This window comes from Lepidothrix coronata, unplaced genomic scaffold (genome assembly GCF_001604755.1).
Source record: "Lepidothrix coronata isolate B3197 unplaced genomic scaffold, Lepidothrix_coronata-1.0 Scaffold89, whole genome shotgun sequence".
NCBI classification, from domain to species: Eukaryota; Metazoa; Chordata; class Aves; order Passeriformes; family Pipridae; genus Lepidothrix; species Lepidothrix coronata.
In genome coordinates, this window is record NW_016690269.1 from 738,579 (window position 1) to 760,612 (window position 22,034).

At 38.1% G+C, this 22,034-nt stretch overlaps 1 protein-coding gene across 6 annotated transcripts in view; it reads right to left on the bottom strand.

Moving 5' to 3' along the window:
* FANCC (Fanconi anemia complementation group C) overlaps positions 1-22,034 on the bottom strand; it is a 64,106-nt gene that overhangs the window by 32,634 nt on the left and 9,438 nt on the right. For 5 of the 6 annotated variants that reach the window (XM_017821182.1, XM_017821184.1, XM_017821181.1 and 2 more), the window contains 2 exons: positions 21,209-21,296; positions 15,506-15,600 (listed from right to left, as the gene is read on the bottom strand). In XM_017821182.1, the coding sequence (XP_017676671.1) occupies positions 15,506-15,600; positions 21,209-21,296 (183 nt within the window). The remainder of the gene's footprint in view (positions 1-15,505; positions 15,601-21,208; positions 21,297-22,034) is intronic. The other variant, XM_017821186.1, reaches the window with a different exon arrangement.

Below are 22,034 nucleotides of genomic sequence, written 5' to 3' on the forward strand. Positions count from 1 at the left end.
TCAGTTACAAATCATTATTCTTTACTAGATTCACCTGACACTACTAAAGTGCTCTGAGAAATGTCAGATGGCTAGCAAATTTTGATACTTGCTGTTTAAGCTCAAACAGCCTTGCAGGAAAGCAGAATCCTTAGTTTCTCATTTTTTTCTTTGAGATACTTAGCTTTTGTTTATTTTGGCCCAGACGCCAAGAATTCTTCATGTTCATGCTAGCTTAGCATTGTTATAGAATTATCTATTTGAAGAAGAGAGGTCTGTTTTCTCCCAGCCCATTCATAATATCATACTATTTTTAACCAGAAATTGCAAATTTGCAAACATTGCAAGTTCTCTTACATGCTACCAATGTGATTATCTATAGGTGACTAGAGAAGGTCCAAATCAGTTTAGAAAGCTGATTCTCAAAGCAGCTAGTGAGAAGGCTAAGTAACAATTTAGATGCATAATCTTCAATAGGTTAGAAACAACCAAGAACTCCCTCCAGTTGACTTTCCAAAAACTGAAAGAACAGCAACAGGAAAATACTGTCAGTAAACTTCAAGACAACCATCAGAAATCATTTATGTGCTGGGTATGAAAAGCCCCCTTATTGTTAAATGTTCTCTTGTTACATTAAAAAGATCCAGCCCCAATGTCTTGTATGAATAGCTTTTACATCTTTTATCACCCTCCCATCCTTTTGAATATAATTGTTTTAGAACAGAGTCTATTAGAAATCTTGAATATATACTGTCACTGTATCAATTACTCATCTTTGATTCATTCAATTCCCATTTTCACTGCAATATTCCTCCTCACCCAGAAGTGTGAGCTCTAACCACACCTAAGAACCTTGGGTTTTTTTAATCTACTAGAAACAAAACCAATACTAGCAAGTTTAAGAGGCAGATATACAAAATTTTAAGCAGGTAGTGCTGTGAGAAGGAGGTTTCCCAAGGTGTGTACCCAGCATAGTCGCACACACTTCAACAGGATAAAGGGCCTGGGACCTGGGACACAAAGAAGTTGCACAAAGGACAGAGAGAAGTGCCTGTGTCACCCTTTACTCCCGTGGGACACATTGCAAAGCAAGCAGACTTGGTCCTTAAAACTGAATTTTAACCAAAAACTTAAAAGTTGAAAGGTCTCTTATCACATTAAGAGTTCATTAAGTCATTGGTCTTTAATTTAATGATGTCAGATCTTCAACACATGCTTATGTCTGATTTAACAGTCTCTTGTCCTCTGGTTTGATTCAAAAGAAAATTGACTTTGAACCATCTGTTATTTACCCAGTGAAAATTAAGACATTTCTGTTAAGCTCATTTACATACTTAATTCCACAAATGCCTAAATACAATGTAAGAACTCATCTATCCAAATATATCCTTTCCTGCCCATGCACTTATAAAATAGAATTAAATTATCTGTCCTCAACTGTAGTTGATTTACATACTCCAAAAAAGCCTGTAAATGCTGTGTAACTATTTGCATGACACCAAGTTTACCCACTTAAATCTATTTCATGGAACTGAAGATTTCAGATGAGTTTATGTTAAACATTAAGGAGGTAAAATGAGCTTCCAAAGCAGTAAACTGGCTGCAAGGTTAAAAAACTCCCAAAACTTCCCCTTCATTTTGATTGAAGAAAAAGTGCTGTTCTAATGGCTAGACATACAATAAAGCACTTTACAGAAACAGTAAAACCACACAGAGCATTGAAGGGAAAAAGAAAAAAGGAGAATAAAGCTGTCATGGTTTGAGATCCCCAAAATCTAATTCCCTAGTCTAAGCCCCCTCTCCCATCTCAACCTAGTATAAGACGTGTTTTTTTTCCAGACAAAACACGAGACTCAGAATGGGGGAAAGGGAATATATTACAATGACTGTACAAATAAATATTATAATACATTATACACATGATCACAACTATCTCTACCATGACATAAGAGTTTACAATGGATCAGATCTCTTCTCCCCTCCAAATAAAAGTCCAGGAGGGAAGAAGGACAGATCCCTTCTTCAGAGCAGCAATGTCTCTAAGGCAGCAGTCATCTGTCCTCTTCACAATGCAGCAGCTGATAGCTGGATTTCTTTTCAATACACACAAGGGGATCTCCAAGCCCCTTGGCCCGTCATCTCCAAACGAGGGTCTTTCAAGACACAGGGGGTTTCCTTTCACTCCTCTTGGCTCTCCTTCAACTCCAAGCAAAGGCCTCACCTGTGGACTGCCAGCAGGGACAAGACTCGCGTCACCACAGGTATATCACAAAGTGCAGGGGCATCTTCATGAAAGTCCCTTCCTCAGGGGGGTTCACCCCTGAGTCAGAACATCTTGGGCAGCATTCAGTTGAAAGCCTTTGCCTCAAGAGTTCTACCAGAGCTCCTGTGCTCTGTCTCAGGCTGCCACCTTGGCAGCAGTGGCGAGGGGGGGAGGGGAAAGGCCAAGGTCACCCCCCTCTGCATTCCTCTCCATCCCGGTCCAGCTTCAGGATGCTTTTGAGCTTCTCAGCTCCTCTCTTTCTCTAGTGCTGCATGTCCAAGACTCCTCTCCTTAATAGAAGTCCATCTCCCTCCTTTCTCGGAGGTCTCAAAGGAGTTTGGGGGGTCTGGTTCAGTTCTTACCCCCAAAACTCTGTAGCTCTGCTGCTGACTCTCTTTTCTCGGCTCTCCTTCCAGGAGTTCTCTCTGCGGTGCTGCATGCCTCTGTTGCTTCGTCTTATCTCTTCTGGCCCTGTGCCACCATTTCTCTGGTCAGTGTTGGTCTGTCACTACTCCTGCCGCTGCCCATGGTGGAGAAAACATCTCCCAGCATAACTACAGACACTTAGCCCAGTCTAACACTGTTCCAAGTCTCTGCAGTCCCCCAGCCAGGGCCGGGGGGGGGGGCAGAGCCTCCCCAGGGGGCTTCTGCCCCCTGCTCCTCGTGGCCTCAGAACATGGCTACCACTTCTACAACCAAACTACAACAAACCTTCTCTTCCGTTTGCTTGTGGTATGTTTACATTTTGCAGGAGCGCCCACTGGACAAAACTTCAAAACTTCCAGGGGTCATCACCCCCTGGGGTTTTACCATTTTCTTAGCTTCAGGGGGAAAACCTGGTTCAAACCACTACAGAAGCCAAGAAGAAAAGCTTTTAAATTGAACATTACACAGCACTTAATGTAAGTGCAGAAGTTATTTCTTGCTGCAAAAACCAACAGAACATTTTAACGACAAAAACCCCAACAAAGCACAACAAACTTTTTGAAGAGCATATAGATAGTACATTATATCCTATTTACTTCCAGCAGAACTGATTTGGTAGGTAAGAGCTAGCAGAAGCAAGCAGTCAAAAGGAGTGAAGAGAAGCTCTATTTCCTCAAGATTAAAACCCCTTAAAGGTCTGTGGAATGCTGTTTAGTTCAGCTCTGTTTTACAACCCTGCTGCATGGAGAAGGGATTGACTGAAATGTTTGCAGTCTGTGGCCACCCACGCCATGGGAAGCACTCTGATTAAAGAGAATGCAATGTTCCTGGATCTGCCAGCAGGCTGGTCCAGGCTGTAATTATTATACTTGCAGTCTTCTTCAATAATCTATTGCATCTGTTCTGGCAAGTCCCCCTACACTATCCAACAAGAAAACCACTGCACAGGAATCCCAAGTTATTTTTAATGTGCATAAATGATTTGAAAATTCGATACTTTAAATACCTCTCTTTTAAGTTTGTGAAAACATTTTGCATTATAGGATAGCCAGTGACATAGCGAAAGCAGACCTACCACTGAAACACTCACTTTAATCTAACTACCAAAAGATGTAGACTGACACACCACACTTTCACCCCACATCTTTATAATGAGCTGTGCTGTTGCTTCAGATCTCTAAAGCACAAAAGCTATGTGAATTGTGGATTAGACATGTATCTAGAGAGCACTAACATATCAGGATTCCACCTGTCACTTTAAGTGATTACATGTATTGAACACTTCTGAAGACCCTATGGTTTAAATGCATTATAACTTCTCCCTTTCTCTTTAAGAATATTCAATATTTCATAGCAACAGTAACTTTGAAAACAATAAAATAAGCCCTAAACATCAATATAAGTAGCAGTTCTCTTCGCAGAAATTTTATTTCAAGTTCTGATCTCTGCCTTAAGTAGTAAAGAAGTTCAAAACTTATATTCCGTGCTTTCATTTGATTTTGTTTAGTGCTCTATCACACAAAATAAAGCAGCACAACACTATTGCTGGAAGCACAACACATAGCTGTTATTGTGCTCTTCTCTAACAAATTTATGAGGCAGTCTGTGCCATTTCAACAATTTTTCCAAGAGTTGTCTGCAGATACTCCTCTGAAAAGCACAGATTATCTACTGGCTATAACTGTGAAGTATTACACTAACCAGTGTGCCATCACTTAGCAAAAGAGGGAAGGAGGCTGTATCAAAAGCAAGGCTGAGGGAAAAAAAAATCAAGAACTGGGTAAAAGCCCATTCATCTCCACCCACCCCAGACCACTCTGGGGAAATGTCTTTAGACCCTCTTTCATATAAACCTTTGATGGGAGGCAAGGGTAAATTCCATATATAATGATTGAGGAAAAATGCCACAAACACTCATGAAGGACCATGGAAAAATACAGAAAAAAATTAATAGGAAAAGTATAAACAAGACACATCCTTTAATCACCATCAGATGTCTTTCATCTGAAGGAACACGCTATGGTCTTTGCAGTGATCAAAGCTCCTGATGATTATTTGTACAGGTTAGAGGAGGAATGACAACTCCTCTTTTCCAAACATACCAAAAAAGCCATAAGATCCCTAAAACCACAAGAGTGAGTCTCAAAAAGTGATTAAGTAACTTTGAACTACTTTGGCCTCCAGGAGACTTAACATTTCTCTCTTGGACACGTGCCCCTGGAACACAGACCTCTCTCTTCCACAACTGCTGGGGAACACCAGATCCCTTGCTCCATGCCTCCCCAGCCCTCTCACACTGACATTCCTCTCTGATTACTTTGTATTTTCCTATGGTAAAACATTGCAGTGATACTATCACAAAGGTAACAAATAGTCTAAAGCAACTTGTTATTTTAACTTAGTCCAAATGTTACTAAAATTGTTTTCCCTTTAGAAGGGGGGAATGACAATAAAAAAGTTTCAAATGCTGTATTTGTAATAAAACCACGCTAAAACCTATGACACTGATTCTTTCTACTTTAACTTCCTCAATAATAAATAGCAGGTGAAGTATGTTCATAATTTTAACTCAAATATCTCTGTTCAGCTCTTAATCTCCCTCTTTCAAAACTGTCTAGATAAGAAGGAAAAAATGTGTTTCTCAGTATGTCCTCTAGCAATTCAAAAGCCTTTTAATAGACACATTACCCATATATGTCATTAAAATAGTATTCTTATCTCAAAAAGACATCCTTTATTGTAAATCCAACATTATTTTAATACTTTTTGCATCAAATGGTCTTGGGGTCCATTTGCCCCTGTGGAATGATAAATCACAAATGATTTTGGCTCTTCCTAACTTAAAAAGGAGACTAAAGAACAGATATAGAGGTGCACTAAATATTTTGTTCACGTTATCTTAAATTTCTGTCTCCTAGAAAAATGTGAACTTGAAGATTTGCTTTTATAAAGATAAAAGAATACTTCTTTTCAAAAAAGAAGAGGAAAGCTCTTTACATTATGCTTGAATTATTCTTAACATATGTCCTTTCCTGTAATTTTCTGAGGTGTTCTTAACCAACTGACAAAGTGTGCATATACATCAAAATAGTAGGTAATGAATTTTATTTGAAAGATGACAAGTATATTGGCCACAAAATCAAATCAAAACTCTTCACCTAAAGAGAGAATATCATAATTCCAAAGTACTACCTTCATAGAATCATAGAATAGTTTGAGTTGGAAGGAAACCTTGAAGATCCAGTTCCAACCCATCTGCCATGGGCAGGGACACCTTCAACTAGACCAGGTTGCTCAGAGTCCCATCCTTGAACACATCCAGGTATGGGGTATCCACGACTTCACATATAAATTAAAGTTGGTAATGTTAGAGAGAGAATGAAGAGATGGAACACTATTTCCTTAAATAACAGTTATTTTACTTATAGTATATTATTTATATTAAACTAAGTTTACAAGCAACGATAGTAAAAACAAGCAAAAAAATGTTATTTTATGACAGTCACACTCTCCATTAATGTCATTCCTTTTCTTCTAAAGTTCAAAGTTACTTAGTCATTTTCTGGGACTTGCTCTTGTGGTTTTAGGCATCTTATGGCTTTTTTGACATGTGCTGGCATGCAGACATTTATTCTATCAGAAGAGCATTCAAGGAAAAGGGAATGTTTTGCAAAAAGACATGTTGTATCAAAAAGAGCATATCATCTACCTTGTAGATGTGTGACCTCAGAAAGACAGTATACACCCTAATAAATTCAATTCCTACTATAAAGAAGCTGGTAAGGAAGTTAGTAAATGTTTAACAGACAACAGCTCTTCAGGTTGTAAAGAGAAAACCTCCTCTCACTTTTTGTGTACTTGCCTGAATGCAAATTTACATGTGGGAGTCACCCACTGTGAAAGGGCTTCAGTGACAGGCTCTGGTGCCGAGTGTGGATGCCAGAGTGGCTGCTGGATGGTCACACAGGGGAGTTTCCTTAACATTTGGTGACAGAGGTGGGACCCTTGGCCACCACCTTCAGAGCCGCCCTTCTCCAAACATCCCAGTGCCACCACTGACAGTTCACCAATTCCTCCAGGAGCTGAGGAAACTTCCCAGGGGTTTGTCTGTCTGTGCCCAAGGCCAGTGGGACAGTGCCTGTGAACAAGGATTCTAAGGAGCTGGGTCTTTCTGGCTTCACTTGGGAACTGCAAACAAGGCTTTTGGTCCTGCGCTCCACTGCACCCACGCCACCCCTAAGTCAGCCCTCAAGTTTGTAAGACTGGGGTTTTCTCAGTCTTATTTACAAACTGTTTCACAAATTCTAATATTTTCACTTCCCTTATTCAGTCTCTACCTCATCTCATTTTTATGTTTTACTTTACACAATACATGTGCACATGGCTTTTGCATACAAGATTGAAGTAACAGTTCACCAAGATCACACTGGCTGAATTAAAATAAAATTGTTTTAAAACACCAATTAACTCAAAAAGGAAAGTTGTCTTCTCAATTTTCTGGGTTTTAATAGCATTGCCTTGGACAAAATGGCACATCTGACTCTTTTGTACATATATTGGCATGGGGTCTTGGCATTTAACATGTCTGATCTGCAGTCAGAATAGTTTTCTAATTTTTGCTAGTATATGTAATTGATAAACCCCTCCAGTATAAAATGCCCTTCAGATACCTGTTTCACTCTGCTCCTGAGATCTAGTCTAAAAGTGTGCACATGCACCAGGCATCAAGAGAGGTGGATTAGGAGAGCAAACAGAACTGTACAGTCACTGCCACTGTTACATATTCAAACTTCCTTGTACAACACGGGGGCCTGAGAACTACCCAGAAGTTATGGTGGCACAAAGGCTTTTGATCCTCTGTTGCTTAAATAAACAATGGGAAAACTGTCAGTTTACCTATGGTTACACTTACATTCACTGAGGTATGCTAACCTGTTTATTCAACTTCACACATTAAAAATAAAAATGTTAGAAGAATTTTAAACATCAGATTGAGAAACAGTATTGTCTATGTCTTCCTCTTGAATCTGGAAACATTTTTAAACTAGCTTTTCCAATTCAGAAAACTAATACACTTATTATTCTGTGACTCACAAGTCAAGTAAAACATTCAGGTTTGTTGGATGCAACTTTGATGGCTTTTCAACTTATAAATGACATTAAAATCTGCATTTCCCATTCTGTCCACAGGATATGAGCCTATGTGTCATGTAAAATTGGATTAAAATTTTCATGAATGTTGAGAACATTAATAATTGCATAGCACAACAATAATATTTCTAAAAATACATTAAGTTCCAGTACTTCAAGGCTCTAACCAATCAAAAATTTTAAGAACCATCTAAAACCCCTCCAAACATAAACAAAGCAATATCATAAAAGGGATCACTAGTGTGTAATTATCCAGAATCTCCTGTATGTTCACAAAAGCCTCTAGAACAGGCAACCATTAGCAGCAGGAAATATGGCAGACTGCTCTTGTTTGTTTCCATTTTTATGAGACATATTTATTTAACGATTGCTCTTAGTTTTAACTAAGAAAGGAAAACTTCCATAACACAGAACAGCTGAAGATAAAAGCAGAATGCACAACAGCTAATTCCCAATTTTTCTTTTTACCAGCTCCAGAGAATGGCCTGTCCATGCTTACTCTGTAACAGCATTCTTTATACTCATTAATCTGGTTGCAGAAATCAAGTTCAACTCGGTCCTTCCCTACAGAGTGCACTCATCTTTATTTGTCATCCTCATGACACCTCATCACACCTAAAGGACAGGAACCAGAGGGACCTCGACAAGCTCAAGAAGTGGTTCATGAGGTTCACCAAGACCAAATGCAAGGTGCTACTCCTGGGTCAGGGCACAACCCCAGTATCAATCCAGGCTGGGGATGATTGGATCGAGAGCAGCCCTGCCTAGAAGGACTTGGGGGTGCTGGTGGATGAGGGGCTGGACATGACCAGCAGTGTGCTCCTGCCCCAGAAAGCCCCTTGGATCCTGGGCTGCACCAAGAGCAGGGTGGGCAGCAGGGTGAGGGAGGGATTCTGCCCCTCTGCTCTGGTGAGACCCTGGGCTGCATCCAGCTTTGAGTCCTCGGCACAGGACAGCACAGCAAGGACATCAACCTCTGGGAACAAGCCCAGAGGAGAGCCACCAAGTTGATCAGAGGGATGGAGCACCTCTTGTACAAGGAAAGGTTAAGAGAATTGGGATTTATCAGCCTTTAAAAGAGAAGGCTTTGGGGTGACCTCACTGCAGCCTGAAGAGAGCCTACAAGAAGGACAGAGGGATTACTTATGAGAGAATCTAGTGATGCAACAGGAGGGAATGGGTTCAAACTACAAGACAGCAGGCTTAGATTAGATATTAGAAAAAAAATCTTTTCTGTGAGGATGGTGAAGCAATAGAACAGGTTGCCCAGAGAAGCTGGGAAGTGTTCAAGGCCAGGCATGGTGGAGCTCTGAGCAACCTGGTCTAGTGAAAGGTTTCCCTGCCCACGGCAGGGTCTTTTCTGACCCAGGTCATTCTGTGACTCTGTGACAAATTTAACAAATTACAGCCTACCACATAGCACAGCCTTTTTAACAAAACGCATCCCGATGGAACCTGGAAAAGGCCGCAGTGTTACTGCCATCAGTTTGATTCCTGCTCTGGAGGCAGAGGGTGGGAGCGGTGCAGGATCCTGCGGACACGGCGATCCCCATCCCGCAGGGCAGCGACCGCCACCTCCCGTCCCCGGGCGGCACCGGCACCGCTCCCACCGCCCACCGTGTCCATGCACGGAGAAAGGCTGGCTCCTAACAAAGCACCGGGCACAAAACAATGCATCATTTGTTGTACCCGACATCGTGGGGAGAATCTCGTGCCTACAGCAAATAAACTCGCGAAACTAGCAGCAGTGAAAATGGTGACAGAATAAATTAAAGCATCGGAACAGCAAAACAATACAGGAGACATACTACAAACATTCGGAATAGACAGATTATTTTGTCCTTAAAAAAGCCAAAGCATGATGATAGATAAATGGGTTATCATGAAACCATGTCATAAGGAAAAACAAAGAACAGGAAATACAAAAAAATCTGTTCAGAATACTACTTGTAACTTTCCAACAGTTAGAGAGGAAGAAGGCTGGAGGAAAGGAATAATTGTTTCTTTTTGCTTTTTTCTAAATCTATTTGCATGATGAGTTTTTCATTCTAAGCACTTCAGAACCAAGGCTTACTTAACTGTTCTCATACACTTTTTGATGTAACAGATCCTGAGACACAAAGCCCCTAAAAATTAAAAAACCCATAAATATGAAGAATTAGTCATTATCAAAACAAGGGAAAACACAGGTAGAATTCTTCCACATTCCTAGAACAACTATGGGCAAGAAAAGACAAAACTCAGTTCAACTGAATGCACTGTGCATACAGCATAGAAGACAGTGAAATTAATTCTCCTATCAGTGAGGATTCTGAACTGTTGCCAAAAATTTCAGGAATCTTAAAACAGAATTCTCACTAGTGTGAGCATCATTAGACAACTAAGAATGAAAAAAAACCAGTGCCACACAACATGGACAGAAGGGAAACTGGCTTCTAATCTCAAGACTACTATTAAAAAAAATAGTTCATCTTTCCTTAGAGGAATATATATTAGAATGCTGTGAAATGGAAAACTGTTTATATATTAATATAAAACAAATATATGGGTACCTGTATGTAATATGAAGAATGCCACATACTGGTAAGTAAGAATATACACCACTGTGTATATTTACTGGGTTAGTAAATAGCTATCATAATAGGCAAAAAGGTTGTCATCACTATGTACTACGAAAAACTGTGCCCATTTTCAAACTTTGCCTCACATGCTCAGTATACCATATTTTAATACATTCATATAAGCCATATATCCTCCAAAACAGGCTTCTAACCATAAAACAGACACAGAAGAAAATACAGTTGTCTTATTGTAAGATCTTGAGACCTTATTGCAGCCTATCAATACTTAAAGGTGGCTTATAAGAAAGATGGAGATAGACTTCTTAGCAGGGTCTGTTGCAACAGGACAAGGATTAATGCTTTTTAACTAAAAGGGGGTAGATTTAGACTATATAGAAGTCAGGGTGCACCCTCAGTTCCTTCATGATTCACTGTAAAGCCTCCACGACAGAAATATTGGAAATGCTTGGGTAATTCATTCCAAATAAAAGCCAAAATACATGAAAACAAGCACACAGTCATAGGTTTCAGACTCCTTGCCCTTTTCTTAATTTGACTTTACAGGTTTTTTCTCAGTTATTCTCCACAACTTGCCTGTAGATCCATCAGTGTCTACTGTCTAACTTCTTTCTTTTAATAGTTCTTTTTCAATTTGTATGAGACTTACTCAGAAATAACTAAATAACCTCAGAAAGTCCCAGCAAATCAATGAGCAATTCACTCCTGACAGACAAAGCGTAAGTTCATTAAAATCCTAAAATTTTAAGAAATTTAATTTTGCTGAACTCCTGTTTTTAAAGTGTTGTTCTTTTTCTGGGAAGTGTTCAAGGCCAGGCATGGTGGAGCTCTGAGCAACCTGGTCTAGTGTTCCTGAGTACTGTTGTCTAACCAAAACATATGTCAATGAATTAAACTGTTAAGAATTACAAATATTGAAACACCTGATCAGACAGCTGGATGATCCAAGGTACAAGCCAGAAGTCCTTGACATCCAAAGAGAAATGAAAAAACACACACAAGTGCAAGTTTATAGGGAGAGGTAACCAGCATTTCAATGCAGGTATATCTGTCCCAAGAAGTAAATCACAAACATTTCCATTTTGAACCATAAATAAGAGACCACCTTTTCAATGTTTATTCATTACAGTCTTGGATACATTGCAACATAGAAAACAAAAGTCTTGAAAAAAACCATTTTTGCTGAAAATTCTGGCATAGACTGAGAAGTAGAGGTGAAAGGTCAGTTCTTCATTAACTGAACCAACACAATTAAAATTCTAGTATTAAGTTGATAATAAAAAAAAAAGGCAGATCCTCCAGTTCTGTTGAGGAACTAGAAACTTACTGTCGCAATAAAATTAAAACCCTCTGAATCAAAATTTTTACATGGATTTGGCATGACACCATGCTTGGTTCAAAAATTACCCATAATACACTGGAAAGAAAAAACATGTATAAAATCTAATGAACGACAAAACACACAAGTTGCATTAGGTACTTTTATAAAATAGAACAAAAATAATTTTCATAATTCCAGTGCCATTAAAAATTACAAAGAACACCTATTAATATAACATGGCCATGCACAGGGCACAGATTCACAAAAGAACTACACATTTTCAGAAAGGCAAATTTGGTCAAGCTAAAAAAACACCTCTGAAAACATACGCCAAGCCTTATAGGCTTTCCACCCCTATGTTTAAGCTATTATGTATACACTGTCTTATTCATTTGTATTCCTTTGAGGGAGAGTAAAACACTAAAAAAATGAATCCCATTTTAAAAAAAAATAAAGAAAAAAAAAGAGAATGTTTTAAAAGAGGGATATTTACTGTTTCTATTTTACTCCATTTGAAAAGAGATGGACTGTAGCATTCTCACAAGCATGTATGGTCTTCCAAAACAATACAATAAGCGTGGTATTGGGAACGAATTTCCAAGCCAAAAGCAATTCATAAACATGGTTTATAAGCTGAGAGCAGAGGAAAAGGTGTGACCAAGTTCATAAAAATGAAACCTGCTTCAGAAAAGCTCTCTAGTTGCTGCATGGTGATTGCAAGAGTGAGAGGAAGCTATTCTAGACTCCACCAGACAGGAGTCCATCTCAGAACCACACTCACTTCACAGCTCCGAAAATCTCTGCTCAGAGAAGGCCTGCTGGAGAATGAAGTAACCTTCTGAAAGACCAGTTTCACCAGGTCATGGTTGTTCTCATCAGGGAGAGGTCTGTGACAGCACATATCCTAACTCCCTATGCTGTGTTTGGCTTCATAACAGACCTAGGGAACCTGGATCCCAACACTAAAGTTCAGAATCATAAACAAAACAAAAAACATCTACCATTTTAAACAGCACCTAGTCCTAAATCAACTGCAGTCTACACTGCACAATTTCAAGTAATTTATTTTATTCACATTTTATTCTTTTAAAGGACTAAAGGACGTGCACAATCTTGGTTTCTGAAATGTAACAATAATGCAGTTCAATTAGGTAGCTGCCCTTCTTGTCACTAAAAGCAACACAGCTTTTCTATGACAATGGCAAGAAAGTTAAAAAGTAACCTGGCATTAAATATATGTCTTGCAACTTTGAAAAAGCAATTTAGTAGCTAAAACCAAAAGACTTGAGATCAACCTTCCTATGAGTGACCTTAGTCAAAGATGCACTCAAAGGGCCCAAAATACTGTTCAGGAACTCGTGCTTGCCATGATAAAAAGCAAGGTGGAATTTCACGCTCAACACACATAGCTGTGACAGCAAAGGAAAGAAGAGATTCAATGCTAACTTGACCAAATAATTTTCCAATCAGACCGGTCATCCATATTAAAACAGCTGATGCTGACTTCAAATTATGGCTTGCATAGCAAATGTGTCTAGATCCCTTTCTGTGACAATCTTCTGAGACACAACAAGGAAAATAAAGCAGTTCAGGAGGAAAAAATGTTAAGTGCACATTAGGTGGGTGAATGGACTTACTGTGTGTATTTTGTTTTTTAAACATAAATCATCATCACATATAGTAAAAGCAAACCTTCAAGAGTAGCAAAATATTTAACTTAGGTTCTTCTATAAAAATAAGCGTGATAGTCCCTATATCACAATTGCTGGTGAATAGAATTACAGTGATGTATGTAAGGGAAATAAAACCACTTTCTCCAAAAAGCTTTGTGATCATGCCCACTGAGCAGTAAGAAACCGACAAGAAATTCTAATCACTATAGAAAACAATTTAATATTATCTTTTCTCTTAATCTCAACTGTTGTATTCTCGTGCTGTGCTACATCCACTTGAGGCAACAAGGGAAGAGCTGAATGACAGTAAGCCATGTTTGTGCTTTCAACTCCTCCATGCAATCTTTCCGAACTTTTAGGCTAACTCTTCACCCACTGAGTCACAGTGGCTATTACAGTTGATTCAGACACCCAGACAGGGTGGAAAAAATTCTGCAGATTCCAGTAAGGCTTGAATCAAATGCTCAACATGTTTGTTTCAATGCAAGACAGCTTAGGGTGGCAGTGCTGACAAAAGCAGCAGCCCCACCTCCATTTATCCCCAACTGTTTGTTACTGCTTACCTGATTAATTTTTCTTATATCAGCAAAACCACTAGTTACATTAATCAAATGAGTCAACTGATCTAGATTAAACCAAGTAGTTTTTTCCCTCCTAGAAACAGACTGTCTGGGTACAACTCTCCCTCACCACTTAACATCATTAATGCAAAAAAGAAAAAAAAAAAAGACAAATTTTGCTCTCTCTGATAACTAACTGCATGGTGTTGTGCATGCAGCTCCTATTTCATTATGAAGACTATAACCAACCAGCAAAATTACATCAGAAAAGGCAGAATTTTTTTTGGAATCACTTTACTTCGGCATTCAAGCATTCCCACACTCTGAATTCCAAGTATATTAACCTCAGTAAAAGCCTCCTGAAAAATGATTAAGATAGGAAGGAAACAAGGGAGATTTTACTTAGTATTAGATTGTTCAGAATTTCATGGCATGGTACAACCCACCAAATGGGTATACACAGGCACCAACAGCATCTGAAAGACTGTGAGAACTTATTTCTCAGTCTATTGCATGTAATCAACAATATTACATGGCTAAATATAGCTAGTTACTAACAGAAAATCTGCATCACCATCATCATCAATTATTTTATTGTCATTTGTACATCTTAGTATTACATGCACACCTAGATAAACTGACATACAAAATAAACTAGTGAGTAAGAACTTAGCTATTTAGAGAAGTCTAGAAGTATCTTCAGCTTTAGCAGACTGTACATAAATAATGTTCAGGCTGCTAGTCTCACTAGTTATGAGGACTATAAGATATAAAAAAATATATTAACAATTCCATTTGTATTTTATACCATATTTTTATATGGATCCATTGAAAATGCAAGGACAGAAAAGCAACAGCACTGCACCCCCAAATTGCTATTCAGCAATGTAAAGTGTTAAGCATCAGTGTGCTGTGAGTTATTTACATGCTGATGTGCTTTGCTAAGTCAGTGTGGAAATATATAAAATATGAACAGATGTGGCATGCAAAACCCTAAATTTGGGATTACAGTTAAGGATTCATTATTTCTTAAGTCACTACATATAAATCCACACACAAGCACTGCCCCTCCCCTTTGTCTGCCTTTGAAAGAAGTTTGGATACAATTAAATTCTTCACAGGCAGGAGATTCAACAAAAGCAAAAAAGAATAAAATTACAGAGTAAATATAAGCTGCTTTCAAAACAAACTATGGCATTTCTCCAGTTATTTATTTTATCCTAGTTGAAAGGTTCTTATTTTTAATAGCAATGCTTGCTTCCCTCCTGATTTGTGATTGCTACTTACTATTCCCAGGTTCCAGACTTGATGAAACTACTGTTATGAGCCACCAAAACTACTCACTGTAAAATGCCACCTCTTTTAAGATTTAAAATGACAAACTAACAGTGACTATGTCATAATTAGACTGATATAGACTTCAACACAGTACGTATGCAAGTTGTGTCTGAAGCAGTTTCTGAACTGACAGACTGACAGTGTGTCTAGAGATGCAGCACCTTTAAATGATCAGTTTAATCCAAAGTAGTTCCGAGAAGGATTCACTCACTTACACGGATCCAGCTGTTGGCCTTCACCTCCACAGGGTTCTGTGGCTCACTGCTGTACAGACAACACAAGCAGCACATCAGAGCCTTTTGGCTTTCATCTGTAGGGAAAAAAGCAAATAAAGATACATTTAGAGGGAAAAGAAAAACCCAAACAAAACACAGACAGAATTACACACAACAATCCCAATTCATCCACAGAACTAAAGCCCTAAATATCAGCCTCCGCTCATAGTGCTCCTCTTCTACCAGATGCACGCCACACATTTAACGTTATTCATTTGTACACCTTGTGTAACCATTTTCTTCAATAGCAGTTTAAAAGGTATCAAAGGGTTCAAAAGCTATACGATAATTAGATGGTCTTAGAAACTTGCAGGACCTAGTAAATAATACCTGAGGCTATCAAGGAACTTTCAATTCAGTATCTAATATCATTATTAATAAACAATAATCGACAGTAGTAAAATAGTTATTGCATTGTGTCCAAAGCTTGCACATCTAAAGTATGCTCACTTACAGAAAACTAAGGTTTGTGAAGTATGAAATCATTCACAGCTAGAATGTAAAATACCAAGTTCTCTGTAAAAATATATTGAGAATCCCCATGTCTCAGGAAAACTACATTTCTGCAGACAGCAGAGTAGGTAAATGCTGATGGGAAAAAAGTCCTATTATGATTTTCTGTTCAGACTGGGTTTTACTTAATTCTAACCCCCTGTTGGAAATGAGTTCTCTTCTTTAAGAATCTACCATAATGAGCAATACTGTCAGTGCTCAGATGCACAGACTTTATTACAGAGGAGCTGATTATCTGGAGTAAGCAGGTAAGAGTCATTTCACTCACTATTATTTGCCACAACTTTGTTTTCAATAGGCTTTGGTAGTTTTTTTCTAATACTCTTTGGCAGATACTAAGAGTTTTTACAGTGAATTTAATCCCAGAATGAAACTACATGATTGAAATGAAAATTCTGAAAACTGGATGTAGTATTGTAGCTCTGATATAATACTCAGTAAGCAACACTATGATTGTTAAAAAAATACAAACAAGTGATACCACATGAGGTTTAGAAACTATATTGAGACAGTTTGATTATCAAGCCCAAGGAATGCTTTCTTTTGTTTTCTGTGTATTTGTTATCCAGGATGTAATAAACAGTATTATTTAGAAGTGCTTTGTTGGGAAAGCCTGAGGAAAAAATAAAAGCTCCATTAAGTAATGCCTGTATTTTCACCAGGTGACCAGAGATGTTAACATTGATTTAAACCAGTATTCCTCAATAAATGTCCAACAAGCCTGTAGGCCATTACTGACCTCCCACTGACTAACATCTCTGCAATAGAAATGGTTTCCCGAACATACACTTTTAACCAACTACAATTTGGAGTATTCTGACATTATGTGTTTGAGGTTTTTTTTAATAAGGATTTTTACAAGGCTAATAATTTCCTAGGTTGTGTAAGACTGAAGTTAAAGTACATATATTGCATGCGGCTCAGCACAAATTCAAAGTATCCTTATACTTTGATTGCAGCCATATTCCAATAGCATTCAGACATCAGCACTAATAGGCAACTTTATCTCCTTCGAAAACATTTCACCTAAACTCTATTATGACATTATAAGGGAGGAAAAATAAGCAAAGAGTGGTTTATTTGTTTAAACAGCTAAATGATAGCCAGTTGCTTCTTGGAAAATGAAGATTTTAAACATTATTAATTACTAGTACTAAAATATGGCCTGATTATAAAGTCTGGCTATTGAGATAATTTTCAATTACATGAATTACACAGAAAGAGACATGGAAAAAGAAATGAAGTTCAAATCTCCTATCTCCAAGAGTGTACACACAGTTCAAGTATTCCTTCTTTTGACTCACCTGGTTTATACTGTATGTCTATAGTATGCCAATCAGTCATTTTATTTAAGTTATAGGGCTTTTTTGACTTAGAAAAAATAAAGAAAAGAGGTGAAGAAAATGCATATAACTGCTTGAACAGACTTCTGGATGGGAAGATTTTTTGCTACACATGATGACTTGTTACATACTATAAAGTAAATTGCATGTACTGTTGCCTGTCAGAACTGTAAATCAGTATGACAAAAACAAAAATGATGAAAATAAACCTTAGATAAACAAAGCTGGCACACCTTGCCAGCATGAATAAGCACAGATTCACCCAGACAAATTCAAATCTCAACCCAGGTGAGACTGAGTTACACTGGTGTCATAGCTATGCCAACAGCTTCCAAAAAATAAGGAACTGGAACAGCTTCAAACTTTCCCAGTCAAAATTACTTTTTGACCAAAACAGGCAGCCTCCCACAGATCTGTGAGAAGCAGGAAAACAGCCCATAAAATCCTCTTGCTGAAGAACCCAGTGACACCCTCCGAGGGCCACCCTCAGGTTCACTGCTTTCTTTTCACAACTGCTCTGGAACAGTGGAGGAAAGCTGGGAAGATTAAGAATAAGGTAATTATTTTAATATCTCAAAATAATTACAGCAACTGAAAAAAATAATCAAATCCAAAACCCAAACACACAGTCACAGAAAACTTACTGGGACATTTTTTCCTCCCTGTTTTCTAGCAACTGTGATCTCCATGGAAAACATATCATCATGATATTTTCCATTATCAGGATACAAATTAAGGCACTTGATCTTATTATGGCATGAATGAATGCTGGCTATCCAAATAACCAACCAACTAATATGTCCAGAGAAACAAAATTAAAAACTCAGTGGTGGAAATTACAGCCCAAAAGAGGTTACCAACTATCTACTAGATAGGTAGGTAATGTATCTCCAACTAAGGGAATAAAACTTTTCTATAGGAAATTTAAGACAGATTGGAAGTTGTTTTTGTAAAAAAAAACCAACAAAAGAAAACAAAACAAAACAAGCAAACCCAAGAAAATCCAAACAAACAAACAAAAAGGAACTAAAAAATCCCAAACCAACCAACCAACCAAAAGCCTAAACCTTTATGATCAATCAGACTGCACTTCTTTCCTGCCAATCTCAGAACAAATTTTTTTTTTAAAAAGGGAAAAAAAGAAAAAAAGGGAATGTTTTTCTCACAACACACTGTAGTCTCAATCATCCTGAGATACAGGCAGTTTATAAAAACCCTGTCATGAGTGGGGCCAGATGGAAGGAAATAAACTCTAATCTTAAAGCCAGAAATATTATTTTTAGAGTTTGTTGTAAAATTTTATTGAAATATATCAGAAAATGTTGATTAGCTAAAACTGAGTTTCCTGTGGACATGAATGCGCCCACAAGCACACTCACACACACACGCACTGACACACAGAGCCCCCAAGAGAGCCCCCAGCATTTTCAGTGTTAGTCTGGGCTCAAAACCCAAACCAGGAGGGTCCTACTGAGAAGATAATCCCCCAGCCCACAGAAAAAAACATTGGGAATTCCTTACCAAGACTGAATTCCTCATGTATCCCTTGTGGTTTAGGACCACAAGTAGAGCCATGAGATTTTCTGCAGTCGTGCTTCCCTCACATTAGCATTCTAAACAGGGCCAACGTGGTCACCTCCTGCCCAGGAGTGTTTATGAGCAGATTATTTTCCCTCAGAGGCCACACTTCCTGCACTCAGTGGTCAGCCATGGCAGCTTCCAGCACCAACAGACAGCCATTTAAGGTGATAGGTATTGTGGTTTGGACATGATACAGAAGTATAAGGTTTTTCCTTCTCCATTTATGAGTATGAAAGACTGAACTGAACAAAATTAGTTCCTTCTACTGCGAGGGTGGCCTGGCCTCAGATACATGCCTGAATGAGCTATTTATCCAAATGAGAAATTACATGAAACCCACTTGAGAGTCAGCATCTGCTACAGGCAGCACTATCTTAAAGAATATCTTCAGAACTAGTGCCAAACAAAACGAAAAACTGCTGAATCTAAAATGGAGCAGTCCAAAGGGTGCTCAGGTGGCTCTAAGAAGAGGAAGTGGTGGGAATGTGTAAGCAGACATCTTCAGGTCTACTGATGTCAGAAAATCCCTTTGATTCATCTTTAAGCATGAAAGTGAAGGATTCCACTTTTAGCAAGTAAAGTTCTCTGAATTCTTGCTTGCCACTTTGAGACAAAACCAAAAACCCTGTAGTAAAACTCCACTCTCAAGCAAACTTCAGAGGTTAACAATCAACTTGCAGAAAAAGTGCTTTTGCAGCTTCAGAAAATGCTGAAGGGACACAAAAAAGAGCAAAGTAGTAGAGGAAACCAAGAACATATTGCTGGGATTGTTGTGAAAAGGAGCCAAAAGCAGACACAGATGGCTTTCAGCTTTGATGAAAAATACAGATGAAGGTACTTTCTATTAAACAATATATTGTCAGCTCAGAAAATTTGATGGTCTAAACACCTGTATATTCCAAACGAAAATTTAGAAGAAAAGCATGTGTGTAATTGTAAACATCAACAGTCACATTCTCAGAAACTATGATTACAAGGGAAACCTTTACATTGCAAAAAATATATCTATAAAGTACAAAAAGGCTTTTCAAAAAGCACACATTTGCTGGTCTGCAAAAGTGGTCCGTGGACTGTGTTTAGACAGTGTTCTGTCTATGGTCTCTTCCCAAATTTTCCCTTCAGGGGAGAAGTGCTGACATTACACACACCGTGTGTTTTGTGGACAAGTTCCCTCTGCCTGTGCTTGGAGCTGACTGAAGGCAAAGCCAAACCAGCACATACACTGTGCTTGACTTAATAACTCCTCTAGGTGAACACAACATTGGCCTTGCCTGGATTTCCCCAAAAGGAAGCAAAAAGCAGAAGAGACAAAACGTGATATTTTTTCTTCTTAATAAGAACAACAGGCTGATTAAAGGTTATTTTAAGGGCCTCACACAGAAGCTCAGAATTAGTTTCTGCTCAAAAGGAGGTCCCAAGTGATTTATCAAAATATCAACATCTCAATTCCTGGAAAACGCACAGAACTGCTGGTGAGGGCGCACAAGGAGTGTCTGCTCCCTCTCAACAGGTTTCCTGTGCCCAATTTATTTTCTCTTCTATAATCTCACCCCCAAACATGTTCACTACCAGTAACAGCATTTTGTTTTTTTCATATGTTTTTTTCCTGTGCCACCACTTAACTGTTTTAATTTTGACTCTATGTGCATTTTCACTAGTTGAGGATGGAGAGGTAGGGAAAATACACGTTCAGAATAAATTCAATAAAAACAAACTCAATCATAACTTACGAGAACTTTACACTAATTAGAAAAATGTAAGTAGCAGAAAAGTTAAATCTCCTATATTAGCATATCTAATAGAATATTCTGATACGTAACTGGAAGAGACTTCTGTTGAAAGTCATTTGAAGCATTAAATTTTATACATTTTGAGATCCTAGCAAAATGTAATCAATATAACAAGAAAATAAGACTGGAGATCATGAAGCACCTAAACATTCACTGGTTTAAAACCTACTGGTCCCAAGTCAAGATTCTGTAACTAATCCATGAAAGTCATTAGATCCAAAAGCAAACTTAACAGTTCTCAAAGCCACATATTTTAAATAACATGGCTAGTCATTTAATCTCAAAATTTTACTTCAGTAAAAAAGAATGTTGTGTTTTATGGAAAAAAATTATAGTCCATAACAAGTCATATTATGTTAATTTCTCTGGAACTAAGTTTATGGAACTGCTACAGGAATATCATTAGATGTTCTTACCATATCCTATAACAAAAGGATTCCAACAGAGCCTTCCTAAAAGCTGTCCAATTAAAGGGAACCGCTGGATTGCTGCAACTGAACCCTGCTAAAACATAAAAACAGGCAAAAAGATAGTAATTATACTGCACGTCAAAAGTAGGTTAGCAGAACTGGTAATGATAGAGATTGTTATAAATTACAATCTCAATGGTTTTACTGTGAAATCGTCTGGAAGCAAAACACCTGCAGGTTTGTAATAAAAGCAGAACTTCCTGAAATTTGCTAAATGTCATAATTCAAGTAAGTTAAAACTTAACATAAGCAATTTCCTTACCTAATACTTAACTATGGTAGAAAATTAGTTCATTTGCCTCACATCCAGCAACCAGAACAGTGTCAGTAACCAAGATCCCATTGTATGAAAAGCCCTATTAACATACATTTTTGTTGATCCTCACTGCTTTAATACAGTCTCACGGTTTCAGAAGAAATTAATACCTACTATGGCACAAAACTAGGTATCTTTCTGTTACTTCTGCTTGCTTTCTTTAAATTAACTTACTTAATGACTAGCCAGTAACAAACTGACATTTAACTTCTAACCAAATAGAAAGCAGCTTCACTATAAAAGTAATAAACAGTATAGTCTATATACAATCCTGTGTAATCAGTCTTATTTTTCCATTTTTGTAGCTTTACTATCTAATAAATGAAGGCTTTGAAAAATAGTGCTGTGCTGAGATAACATGCATAACATGATAACCATCTCCTGCTACTGCAATAAATTCCTTACATTTGTCTCACGTTTGGGGCTAGGCCCAGACTTTCTGGGGCCATATTCACA